Below are 13,860 nucleotides of genomic sequence, written 5' to 3' on the forward strand. Positions count from 1 at the left end.
CAGTTATTTCCAAATGGGATCCCAACATATTGTACAGCTGCTGCTGCTGCTGCTGCTGCTGCTATTGAACAGTGAAGGGTGGGCACAGGACATCTAATCCTGATACGTCACATGCAGGGGATTCAGAAAGCAGAAACCTGCCCCTGTTCACAGACGTCACCACCACCAGAGAGGCTGGAGCAGGCAACCGTGACTCGGTTGACACATACACAATATACACACACGCAGATGCACAGATACAGAAGATCAGCAGCGCTGGAGCAAGCCATGCCATAATAACACGGCAACAAAACGGGGACAGTAAAGCCGCCGCACTGCGAAGCGGAGGAGGTCTGCTGCAGCTGTTCAGTAATGTCCACCGTGAAGCCCTGAAGAGAAAATGAAGCGCAAGAGCGAGAGAAGACGAGCCGAGTCGAGGAAAAAGCGCTGTGCAGCCCACAACAGCTCAGAGGCGGAGCTAAATTCTGATATTTACATTGAGATAACAGGTAAGAGGTGCTGTAGAATGATCCCTGTTAACTTTAAGCCTAGTTGGCAAATGTGATAAAGCATGCTGCGTATGCACACAATTCTGTTTTGAGTGACCAGGGTGTGTTAAAGTCTTTGATTTTTTTTCATCTTTTGCCCTAATATGGCGACACCGTCTGTCCCTTTATCGTTAATGGACTGGGTTTGCGTCGACTTACCTTCACAGTCTCTGCATAGAATACACAATATTAGCAATTCAGTTTTGCTCAGGTATTTTTTGGGGGGTTAAAATTACGACAGAACTTCGCTTTGCCTTGTTTTAGGGACTGCGTGTGAGTTACAGATGTGCATACTGAGATTGACTGGTGCATGAATGTCATAAATGTCGTAGTCGACCCACTGTCAGTCTCGTTTAACATTGATTTTTATATCTTTTGCGGCATTTTTCCTGGTTCTTGAACATCCTTGAGGAGCCTAAGTCCAAGGGGAGGGAGGTCAGTCGAAGTGGAAATCACGAATTTGACTGGCTGAGGGATCGTCCTAGCAACCGCTTGGGCAATGTTCCCGGGGCCTATCATGTGTCTTATGTTGAGAACTTTAAACTGAAGGAGCTGTGACTGACAGCTCATTTCTCCAATTGTGTAGCGTTCTGCATCGCTCACAGCCAATAGCGTCCCGCGGAACATCTTGGGGGAGGAGTCAAGTGGAGATCATTTTTAGCAGAGTGCGCACTTGCACACGAAAGTCTCCTTCCCTCCTCTTCGACTGGTAACTTTCTTCTCCTTGAACAGCGAGGCCACGCTTATAAAAACGCTTTCTTTTTAACGTTAGACTTTTAAATTACCACTTGCAACTATTTTTTTTCCACTCAGATCATTAGTGTGGGTTTTACTCAGTATGCACAAGTCGTTGTGAAGAAAATCAACCACGTACGTACATTTCTCTGTAAAACGTCATGTTCAAATCTGTGGGCAAGATGACCGCGGACGATGTTTCGCCAAGATGTATCGAGTTCATCAAAGGTAAGTTGCCAGAAAATACTTACAAGAAGTAGTTGTCGACAAAGAGGAGCTGGTTTGGGACAAAAGATACAACAGAAGTATATATGCATGACAAAAGCAAGTAACTGCTTCATTTTTGTGCCCCCACCTCCCCCCACCCCATCCAGATCAACTATATTTCGCCATACTTCAGCAGAAGATCAAGAGCACAGCTGAAAGACATTGTTTCTGCATAGACGAAGAGCTGGCCTATGAGAAGTAAGTTATTAGTTCCAACTTTGCATTTTCGACAGACTTAGTTTGCTGCTTATTGCGTTGTTTCTTGTGCCTTTCAGTTGCACTTACTTGCATGCAGTAAAAGACACTACCCAAACCTTGTGTTTTCACCGCAGTCATCTAAAAGATCTCCACCATTAGTGCTTGTGCCAGCAGGCTTGCACATAACTAATTCAAAATACAGTGAATCTCGGTTTAGCTTTGAGTGCAGAAGCCATTAGTGTGAACTTACGCAGTATATTCAGATTGGTTATTTTAGTACATGAGATTTAAGGATATTTTGGTGCACTGCCCTTTTTACTGTTGGAAGAAACCTAAGTAACCACAACAGCATTAAAAATTAAAGGTAAATAAAACAAAAAAAGCACCACAGCTGCAGTTGCCGTTTCAGAGGTTGTAGTGAGCTGTTCTGAGACAGGCCACAGGAGAGAACATTACTGACCTTTCCAAGTAAATTTTTTGTGCCAGTGGTACAAAAAAAAGACCTCTTGTCTTTAGCTCTTTTTGTCCTGTTCTGACCCACTCCAGCATCAAATGCTTCCAAATATAGTCTTTACTCTGTCAGTGTTTTTACTGTGCCAGTCTGAGGTAGCTGATTCTATCTAGCGAAACTTCCCTAGAGACCGTAGCTGGTTGCATAAATAGCCACTCTGACACACTATTTCTTCTTTTTTGTCTCTCTCTCCCTCTCTCTCAGCTTCTATGCGGACTTTGGTCCCCTTAACCTGGCTATGTTTTATCGCTTCTGTTGCAAGCTGACAAAGAAGCTCAAGGTAAAGTAAACCACTGCTCTGAATTGCACTTCCTGGAAAAGAGAATGAGAAGCAAACCCAGGTTAATCAATATCTACTACAACCTGCAGTAGGTTGGCAAAATTAAATAGGGTTGTAGTTTTTTGCATGTCAATTAGCAGGACCTGACAACTTTTTAGAGTCAAATTTATTTTCCAAATAATCTTTGTTTGTATCAACACAAGTTGTGTTGCAACTTTTCCTGTTTGTCGAGGCAGTTTGTCTGGATTTGGCACATGACGTGATCTCGAAGACTGTTGGGCACAGATTTGGCAGCTGAAGTTTGGACACAGATGATTCAGCCTCTCCACAGCTCTAGAACATAATTGTCTTATGTGGTGATTGCCCAACCTTTTTCTTAGCTTACAAATTCTGTTGATTGGCTTTCACCATCTAGCAGTTTCCTAATCAAGTCATTTAAGAGTTAAATTCCTTTTCCATTTACAATTTAAATTTTCCTCCATCACTGTAGGTTCTCTTACCCCTGCAGCCGTGCAGCCAAAAAATACCATGTTTAGTGTGACATACCCAGGGTGGAAAAACAAATAATAAAATAAAGTAGATGTGCTCATGTAATGTCTACTTGTAATGTTATATATTATATAAATAAGGCATCATATATCAGCTCAAACTGTTTGTTTTTTATAATATTTCCACAGTCCATTACACTCTCAAGGAAGAAGATAATATTTTACACCTGTGGAGACCAAAAGAAACAAGCCAATGCTGCCTACCTAATAGGCTCATATGCTGTAAGTAGTGTACAAACCACATTACATAAAGCTTGAGAAATTATATTGCATCTATATAAATCTGATAATCACAGATTGAAATTGCATTTGCATTTAATACAAGAGCCACTTGCTGATTAGATGTTTGTATTTGAAGGTAATGCACCTAAACATGATGCCAGAGGAGGCCTACAGTCTGCTGGTGTCAAGGAATTCAACATACATGCCATTCAGGTACCAATTCACCATATATATTTCACATTTAACTTGTTCTTTTCCAAGGAACTAAGGGTGTGCCACATCCGTGGCTGAAGACAACATCATTATTTACATTGGTCAATCACACGTTTTGCTTTTTAAAGGCCATTTGCAAAGACAAATAGTTAATAGTAACTTACTTTTAAAAACACAAAGTAGCCTGCTAGACAGCTCATTGAATGACCAATCAGTCATTCTAAAAGCAAACTGATGTGATTAGCATATATGGTAAAACAAGCTAAAAGGCATATGGATTATATTGTAAAACTGAGTAAAAAAGATACAATAAACCTTTAAGAAGAGTTGTTGGTGAAAGATTGCTGCATCTGCTTTTTTGCAGTGTTTTAACTTTTAAAAATGATATGTAACTTTAAAAATATTAAAGTGAATATCATCCATAACAAAATAACAATGTTCGTTTTCCCCTATTGTTCAGACACAAGTGCAACACAAGGACATGGTTTCAAGATTACAAGACCTAGAATGCTCAAGGGCCATTCTGTTCTCTTACTCTCTCTGTGATTATAAAATGGTAAAAGAAAAAAGTAAGAGAAGTGTTAAGCTATAAACAAGACCAGTGAGGGAGATGAAAAGCAATTGAGAGTATCACAAATGAGATAGCAATCTGCATTCTGGCCAGAATTTTTTTTTTAATAAGAAAAAAATGTATCTTTAGTATGTTGTGCTGATAAAGATGGACATATAATTTATGTTTCACAGAGATGCTTCGTTTGGAACCTGCATGTACAATCTGAACATCCTAGATTGCCTTCGTGCTGTTTATAAGGTAGCTCATTTTAAGATTTATTTATTTCTCTTTCTTGCTGTGTCATGCACCTAATGAAATTAACTCCCTTTCAACCATCTTTCAGGCTCTGCAGTACGGCTGGCTGGACTTCTCTAACTTTGATGTGGAGGAATATGAGCACTATGAGAGGGCAGAAAATGGAGACTTGAACTGGATAATTCCAGGAAAGTTCCTTGCATTCAGTGGGCCTCATCCAAAAAGCAAAATAGAGAATGGTGATTGAAAAGTCCACCACAGAATTGTTTCTGACTTTGCTCTGACACTCACTCTGAAACTCACCAGACTGCTTTTTTTTTTTTTACCTCAGGGTATCCTCTGCACGCTCCTGAGGCCTACATTCCTTACTTTAGGAACCACAGCATCACCAGTATCATCCGCCTCAACAAAAAGATGTATGACGCCAGGCGTTTTACTGATTCTGGCTTTGAGCATCATGACCTTTTCTTTGTGGACGGGAGTACACCGAACGACTCTATCGTCAGGAAATTTCTCAACATCTGTGAGAACTCAGAAGGAGCCATAGCTGTCCACTGCAAAGGTAAGATTTCTAACCCACATTCACACTGAAAGAAACATTGCTAGATCAAACTATTCTGGCTGATTGTGGTTGGTGCATGGCACTTGTACCATGCCTGTGGCTGTATAAACTGTCCACAGTGTTTTGTTATTACACAATTTAATGACATGCCACGCCACTTTTCTTTTTTTCAGCTGGTCTGGGGAGGACCGGCACTCTGATTGGCTGCTATATGATGAAACATTACCGCCTGACTGCTGCAGAGGCCATTGCCTGGATACGGATCTGCCGACCAGGGTCCATCATTGGGCCTCAGCAGAACTTCGTTGAAGAGTAAGTGTCGACTGAAGCAGAATATTCGTGCCCGGGTTAAGCACCAAACAGAGCTAAAGTTCAGAAAATAGCATCCATAGGTTTTATTACCTCTGGATGTCACAGTGAAGGAATGTCCCCTGCGCTCAACAGCGCTGTATGTAATATCTGTCAGGACAGTGTGCCACCACGCTTTCCACAGCTGAGCCTGCTGCTCAGGCTTTAGTACCTCGTCTAATCATTGTTTTCCCCTGTTTCCTATATGTGCACTCTGTCAGCATTGTTCTGTGCAAGTGGTAAGCAAAACAAAGGAACCTGGCTTTGGTCTTGCTGAGTTGTAGCATTTATTTTCTGACAAGCAGCCTAAACTCTACATACAATAGGCTGCTACTTGCACATGTACTCCTAACGTAAGTCTCCCTGCTCCACTTGCCAGCGTCACCATCACATACAGACTACCCTCTCTTGCTCACTCCAACACTCACTCACCACCTCTACTTTATGAACAGTTTGACTGTCACAAATGTAGTAAACGGGTCTCTTCGGTGACATTATCAAAGCTGTTAACTTTGTCAGAAAATCATGTGTTCATAACACTTATAGTAAGATGCTAATTAAGAAAAAAAAACTGGTAATTATATTGTAGACTTCTGTATAATTGGACCTCCATGTGAGGGCAGATTTGATCTGAGAAATCTTCTGCAAGAATAACAAGTTTATCTTGTGGTTTGTTGAACTTTTGTACATTAGGAAGCAGAACAGTCTATGGGCTGAGGGAGATGTTTTCCGGGAGAAGATGCTAAATGAACAAGAGAATGGCAAGATGGCTGTAACCAGAATCCTGTCTGGAGTGGATGACATAACCATCAATGGGAGCAACAAGAACAGGGCAGCCAAGACGGAAGAAATGGAACTGGTGAGTTTTGAAATGATGCTCCTGTCATGCTTTCATCATTTTTGACAGTACTTCCATAAGTGGAAAAAACCAACGAACCACAAGAACACACTGCTTTATCTACTCATTGCGTTGTTTTGCAGTATAATGATGAAGAGGAGAGAAATGGCCTTACACAGGGTGATAAACTGCGAGCCCTGAAGAGCAAGAGGCAGGCCAGATCATCTTCAGGTTCACTATCGTAAGTACCCAAGCAGCCTGCAAGTGTCATCATGCATCACACTGACGTGTTGTAGTACTGTAAACTGAGCGATGCCTCTTCGTGTCAGTCCGTCGGTTCATTACGTGTATACAGTAGTGTTTTTCAAATCATGAGTAACATATGATTTGGAAAAATTAGGATTTCATAATGACCAGGTAGTGAGTGACCTTGTAGGTTTTTGTTTTTTTATCATTTCATTTAATGAACTTTCTCCTTTCCCGACTGTTTATTCAGGGTAGTCAGCTGTCTTTTCGTGTCAGGTTTTAGGTATGGCAAATCTGTTAGGGCTGCTCTCCCTTACCCATACCATGGCAATTTCGTTCTAATATTGTAATTTATGAGTTAATGACCTAGGCAGCTTTTTTTAAATAACTTTTTTTTTTTGTGTCCCCTTCTGGTTTTTCGGATTAAATGTCATCACATGCAGATCAAGTGTAATATGAGTGATTCAGTTATCATCTATAATCAGTAAGTTGTGAGGGTGAACAATAAGTCGAGGAAGAAGTAGGTCAAATAGATGGAGTGAGTGACCCAGTTGGTTGGAGGGTTGGATTGGCGTCTGATACACAATCTTCCAGAAAACATTTTGTTGAGGGCTGGATTTAGAGAGGCACAAAAGATGTGGAAGTTACAGATATAATCTATGGGTTTTGTTTTATTGCAGGATTGATAATCTGTAAATTGTCTTCTTCAGTCAATAGCTTAAAAATAATTCTCAGAGTTGAGGAGAAAAATATATAGGCCAAATCAATTTAGAGCTTGCTAGTCACTGGGTTATCATGTCACATTGTCCTTGAGGTAATTGGGCCACTCATTTAGTCAAGAGAAGATTTTCTGATAGTTGCATTTTGATAGTTTTGATTTTTAGAATTTGATTAACATTATGATTCAAAAACAGACATTATTGCATTGCAGTAGTGTCTAATCAATTCTGGATGAATGCAGAACAACATTGGAACTGACCGTGAACAACTTTGAACTGCCAGCCAATGGAATGATGGGTCACTGCAACTTAGAACCAATCATTTAATGACACTCCACACCGGACATGGAAGCATGTAAATCCGTGGTTAATACAAAAGACGATGTCTCTAATTCTCTGTAAGTCCATGCTATGCAGTGATAGCGGTGCAATCACAGCTTAGCAGTTGTGAAATCTGAATCTGATTCATATTGGAAATGTCAAACGAAAGAGGAACAAGCATGGAGTTTCACTTTAACACAAAAAGTCTTTAAAGATTAAAATGAGTCACTGTGGCATGTTGCAAACTTATTATGCCTTTGCAAACACAGCGATTTAGATTTTGTTTCTAGTATATTTGTGTGTAACAAGCATAAGAGTACAGCTAGACAACTGTAACATGTGACTAGCCAGCTCTATGGAAGCCCTGTGTTCCATCAGAAGGTGATAAAGTGCTAATGCTTTACAGTTATCTACACAGAAGGAACCCTAATAGATTTTTTTACTACCCTGTTTAAATAAAGTCTACATCATTTGTGCCTATGTAAATCAAACCGTGGAAGGTTGGGTGTCAGCAAGGTTGAGGATGGTTGACTGGCCTCTGCCAATGTACCCATATGGCTTTGGCTTTTGTTGTCCCATGTCAGGCAGGTGGTAGTGTTCTGCTGCAGCCTCATGGGTACGGTGTGGCCGATGTGTTGCCTGCCGTTCAAAAAATAGCAGAGAGGCAGAGAAAGAGTGGGGGAGAGGAAAAACAGAGAGAGGATGTGAGGTTTTGTATGATGGAGGTAAGTGCACGTCACTTCCTTTCTAGCTGACATCCTCTTCCTGTAGAAATGGTTGCTATGCCAGTGACTGGTATGGCTAACGGTATGGCTGACTTGATGTTGTTCTTTTTTTTTTTTTTTTTTCTTTCTTTCTTTGGATGACTACGGTGTGAAGTGGATATGCACTTAATGGATGCATTACATTGACACGCCTTTCATTGTCTGCCTCATAGACACACTGAGCTGTTCTGCTTATCTGAGATATCCTCTGAGTTACAGCAAAGGTCTCAAGTTGAGCCTGCTGTACTTGTTAACAACAGCACCAATTATTCAACTAATCACGGTTTTACATGAGATCTGGATTAGTTGAATTAAATGTTTTAGTGCATGGCTTGCACTACTGACTTGCCACTTATCGAGAAAAAAATTCAGTAAGGGAAACTTGGTCCTTGTTGTTTTTTCGGCAGTAGGTATATCCTTGTTTGGTAAAGTAGCTAACTTGTCTGCTCAACCCTTAAGTTGTAGGTGTTTTTGGAAATTGCCAGTAGTAAGTTTGTGTTAGGATCATCTTTGACTGAGGTGTTTTATGAGTTTAATCAGCGACTTTAAAAGGCATTGTTGGAATGATAAATTGCTCCTGATCTGCATTCTAATATAAAGGACTAAAACATCATATGTGAGCTTCGGAGGAGGTAGAGGGATGAAAATGGATTCTTATAGGTTATCAGGAGGGAGTTGAGACAGAAGAGAGATTTGCTTGCACTTCAGGCCATATATGCCTTTATAAATGAATGAGTTGCTAGACAAACATCTAACATGCAGCTGAACTTCACCGTCTGGCTCCACTGTTTGTTTTATTATGTATTATTGAGGTGCATGTTAAATTCCAGCAAGAACAACAATTATATGAAAACTTTTCTTCATCTTTTCTGCCTTTTTCACGCATGGCAGCAGGCATGAAACCCTTGGACATGCACGCATGGACATGCCTCTGTGTTCAATCTGTGTTCGTCTAACGTAATTAATGTTGGGCCGGGTTCATTGTCAAATGCCTGTTGTTTTTCCATTGCTTTTTGTGACTGGATCAGTAAAAAAAACGCATCTGAGCTTTGTTTACTCCCTCAGATTTTTTGCTTCTGCCAGGTTTATTTTTAAATGGTCTGTTATTGTGGAACAAAATTTGATAATGGATACTTTAATTTTTGTAGGAACTGACCATTTTTTATGATTTTATCAACTAACAATTAGAGCTACTGATTATAGATACTGCTTATTTATTTAAGAAGATTTTATGTCATCTTATAGGTACTATTAGGGTCATCTCACAATCAGTAAAGTTTGTTGTCAACTGTAAAATGACATACTACAATGTATATTTGTCACAACTCTTAAATATCTAATTTATCCTTACTGTCAGAAATGTTTTGTGTAAATGCAATATTTGCCAGTGTGTTATTAGCTTTTTTTAATTTCACAAATATCAAAATCTAATTCAAAACTCCCATATCAATTGGTTTCTAAGTATATGGCAATCTGCTAACACATCAGAGCAAGTAAAGAATAAAAAACAAAAACTTGCTGACTGGCAGTGCTGGATGCAAAACTCTATGAAAGATATTTCATCTAATCCAGTCCCAGTGGAAAAGCAGAACATCAGAGGCTTTGTGTCCTGCCCGGACGTCTCTTGTCTCTCCTTCCTTTTTTTCCCCTTTTTTTCCGTTTGCTCTTGTTGTTGGATTTGTCCTCCTTTCAGATGGCTGGTAGCCATGCTGCTCTCCTCCCTGTGTAGCCTTGCCCTGTGGTGGATTGTGTATGGCTTCCCTTCTTCCATCCTGCATTTCTGTATAGACGGGTTAGGATTTCAATGAGTTCTACCGCCCGTCAGCCCCCAAAAAACCTGTCCTGCCCCGTTCTGGAGCTCTAACTGAGAATGCTGTAAGTGAGCCCCCTGTCTCTCTTTAATTCCCAACCCAATCAGAAAGTTGTTTAAATCATCCTCTTGTTACCTTTCTGTGAGCACAGTAAACGTTGAGCTGATGAGCAAGAGCCACTTTTTAAAAATCTGAATCATCAAAGGCTCCTGCCTTGTCCTTGTCACCATTTTTCAGTACATAACGATTTTGTACCATAAACTGCTCCCATCATCCTTTCATCTTTAAACATCATGCTTTGCTGGTTATTATGTTGATTGAACTGCCAACTGCCAAAATCAAAACCCCTCAGACAGTTAAGCTGATGACAATAATAGCTCTGTAAAAAGTCAAATCAGGTCCCTCTAAGTCGTTTGGTGCCACCCCTTGGCTTCTACTGGTACTTACTTGGCTTTACTAACTTGGCTGCTGAAGCTGCAATAATGATCTGTGCCTAGGTCTAAAGCTATAAATTTAATTTAAATAAAGCCTTCTTGCCCATCTCCATACAGTCTTTTCCTCCTCTCATTTCTCTTGATTATATAAAGTTTAATCACATTTTTACTGTCATGTTACTTGTGTTTTCACAGACAGGAAGAGAATAAGATTCACACCAGGTCATCATCACAGTCCCTAAGGTAATATATTCAATGCACATGTACAGTGACCCGCACACCGTCACATTGATGCAAAATATGGCTGAGACTCATCTTTTATGTCACCTATCTCTCCTCTCAGCAGGGTCATCTTGCACGGCAGTGTTCAGGGCTGTAAGACCAGTGTCAACCCCCTGGCTCTGTCTGACCACTCAGACAGCAGGAAGAGGACCAGAACCTCACTGCCAGGCAACGGAGTAGGAGGAAGGTCAGTGGCTGGATTTGACACTGAGCACTCATTTACTCTGATAGTCCAGATTTATAATAAGAGCAGCCTGAGAACTAACAGAAATTTTTACTTAACCAAATAGAAAATATCCTTTTTTTTTTGTCTGTGCTGTTGAAAGCTCTTAAAATGTATCAAGTGGACTCAAATCAACAATTTTATATTCTTAAAATGTTTATTGAAAAAAAACTACACTAACAACACAAGACTTATAAGCACCAATTATGGCCTCAATGTTGGACTTGTGTTATTTCAATTATTTTCCCAACACATTGTCAAGAACTGCTGTGTTGTTGCAGTAACAAGTACATCGTATTGTGTTTTTTATGTGGAGTAGACACAGCTGAAAAGCAACCAAGAGGCTATAGCCACTCGTGGATCCTTGTGGAGTAAATTAACAGCTTCCCCCTCTCTCTGCCAGCTCCCTGTGCCACACCAGACTGGTCAGGTCCCTAGGCAACTTGCATGTAGTGACTGGCGACAGGGACCCAATGTGTTGTGAGCCATGTGGCAGCCATAGAGACACAGCCAGTGCCACAGCCAACACAGGCGCTCTCATCAACTTAAACATGGCACAGATCCACCTGCAGGCAAGCTCCCACAGACTCACTCTGAGCCATATGGAGACTTTGGCTGCATTTGCACACAAACAAACTATTTTTTAACAAGTTTTTTTTTTTTTTTTTATGAAGAGCAGATCTCATCTCTACTGCCCAAACAAGAAAAATCATGCTTAAAGTGATTTTTCCCTGGTTTTGGCAGCCATGGGATGATCAGATCAGATCGGATCAGATCATTTGTGCCTGTGTAAATCCAGCCAAAGTCCAGAGGCTCAGCACTCTCCCTCTTTCCCCTCTTAATGCTCAAGACAGGGGTTGTGTCATAATCACTTAAAGTACTTAGGCTGGGATGCATCAACAATTATTAAATGTTTAAACATAACCAAATTGTGGTTCCGCCACAAATTCTTTTCAGATGTTTTATGTAGTTAGGAATTGCTAAATTAAATTTAGATCTTTTAAACATTTTGATCTGATAGCTCAGATGAATCCAAATGTCTGGAGGGCAGTGTGTTTGAGGTCATTGGGAGGGAAATGACTTACTTTTACTTGAAGAAAGACAGGAATCAGACTTAATTGATCTCATTAACCTAAATGCTAATTTGATTTTTTTTTTTTTTTTTAAATAAACAGAAAAAAATAACTTTTCCTACAAAGTCATGGAAACTTGCCAAAGTCTAAGTTTGTTTTACAGCATAAATCCTAAGATGATAAAACATAAACCAATCATTGTCAAAGAGATGAAATGTAACATCAAAAAATACATTTTATTGAATCTTTTAAATATTGCTCTTTTACAGCTTATACTTATTGTTAATCAGTTACAGTTTTATTCATACTAGGGTTACATCTAAATTGTACAACAAAGTTCATTTCAGATACCTAACTAAGCTGGTTGTCTGGAAGATGATGATGCAACCCAGCTATGGTTCTTCTTTACCCAGATATTGTACTAACACTATATATATATAGTGAATCTGTCCCTGCTTTATGTACCAGTGTCAGGTTAAACTCCTGCCTCAGTCTCATGCTGTTCCTTTCAAAAGCTTTCCTTGCATGTTCTCTTAGAATAGTGGATTTCAGAGTATGACTGGCTATAGCTTCTCTGGACTCTGCTGCTCACTGTGTCTTCTGCCTCTGGCCTGTTGTCACCAGTCTGTAGCTATTTCTGCATCTTTTACTGGTGCTAATCTGCAGTGTTCTTTCCTTCCTCTTTCGTTTTCATTTCCTACATGTAACAGACGCACTGTCTCCCGAGGACGTAAAGCTCGCAGCTCTTTGAAATCAATTCGATTTTCCAGGCTATGGTATCTATCTCCTTTTCACTTTCTGTTACATAATGTATCGTAAATGGTATAATTTGGCATCTTTTGGAATTATTTATTATTACGCATTCTTGTAGGCATATCTGTAATCCATGTGAATATACACCAATTGCATGAATGGAAAAATGTTGACAGTGCTATGTAAATCAGTAAAATAATTCTCTGTACTAATGCACTCTTTTTCTTTCCTTTTATAGTCACTCCATACCCAAAGCTAGAGCTCCTCTACTTCGATGAGCCTGTGGATCTAGACATCTTGAAGAAATATACATGAAATCCAACTTATATACAGCTATACTACTTTGTTTTTTTAATTTTGAGAAAACGGTTGGAACAAACTTAACCAACGTGATGTGACATTTCAATGATTTATAGATTGTTTGATTACAAGTTATTTTACCCGTAAGGCACTTTGGGTTTTATATTTTTAAAACAGCATCATGAAACAAAGTGATAGTTTTAATCATTGCCTGGTTGTTCTTACTTATTGAAGCATGCACTAGCAAACATCAGATTGAACCACATCCATCAGACCGGCATGTGAATGTGTGAATCCAAGAGATTTCCTCCAAAATGAGCACTGTGCAACAGATATTCTGGTTTATAAGAGATGATTCACATTCAGTTATAAAGATCTGGAGATGGATTTGGTCAGAAGTTTGTCATAAAAACCTGCTCTTGGCCGCCCAAGGTCAAAGGCACAAAGGTGCGTTTAGCCATGGATGTAGATGAAACATCAAGTCTCCATTGGCAAGAATTCCATTACACGATACAGTACTGTGCACATTTGTACTGCCATTCAATATCTGGCTTGTCTTTTATTTCTGTCATTTACTTGTGAAGCTTTTCAGCTACTGTAATTCAAGACTGTAAATATGTCAACATTTGATATACTCAGTTTGTATTTTGTAAATATTTTTGTACTATGTTGGAATCATGCTATGAAATAAGTCAATGGTCCTAAAGGGGCCTTGTCTAACTCATGTTCATAATCCACTAAAGACATTTGCTTTAAGCACATAAAATTGGACATTTCAAATAAAATTTTACTCCCATGTAGTTTCTGGCTGTTTGTCCATTGGTTTCACAGTAAGACGCTCCTTTTGCCCAGCTGAGGACAGTTGTATTATAGCCTA

General features: G+C 39.7%; 1 protein-coding gene across 9 annotated transcripts; it reads left to right on the forward strand.

Annotated features, from left to right (window-relative positions):
- The first annotated feature begins 156 nt into the window (after positions 1–156).
- cdc14b (cell division cycle 14B) lies at positions 157–13,783 on the forward strand. Of its 9 annotated transcripts, none has more exons than XM_023394238.2 (16): positions 158–488; positions 1,637–1,727; positions 2,443–2,518; positions 3,196–3,288; positions 3,425–3,501; positions 4,246–4,312; positions 4,398–4,548; positions 4,641–4,871; positions 5,045–5,183; positions 5,913–6,078; positions 6,201–6,298; positions 10,548–10,595; positions 10,696–10,821; positions 11,261–11,429; positions 12,641–12,706; positions 12,922–13,783. In XM_023394238.2, the coding sequence occupies exons 1-15, from the start codon at positions 380–382 to the stop codon at positions 12,662–12,664; spliced, it is 1,665 nt and encodes a 554-aa protein (XP_023250006.1). In that variant the 5' UTR covers positions 158–379; the 3' UTR covers positions 12,665–12,706; positions 12,922–13,783. The 9 variants fall into 9 exon arrangements, 7 of the variants coding, with proteins under 7 accessions (XP_023250010.1, XP_087026516.1, XP_023250011.1 ...); XM_023394240.2 differs by having other exon boundaries at positions 10,699–10,821; XM_023394241.2 differs by lacking the exon at positions 158–488 and adding an exon at positions 1,128–1,490.
- The last annotated feature ends 77 nt before the right edge of the window (positions 13,784–13,860 follow it).

The sequence above is a fragment of the Seriola lalandi genome, unplaced genomic scaffold, assembly GCF_002814215.2.
Source record: "Seriola lalandi dorsalis isolate HSWRI2012SDOR001 ecotype SW California unplaced genomic scaffold, Sedor1 jcf7180002054946, whole genome shotgun sequence".
Taxonomy (NCBI): Eukaryota; Metazoa; Chordata; class Actinopteri; order Carangiformes; family Carangidae; genus Seriola; species Seriola lalandi.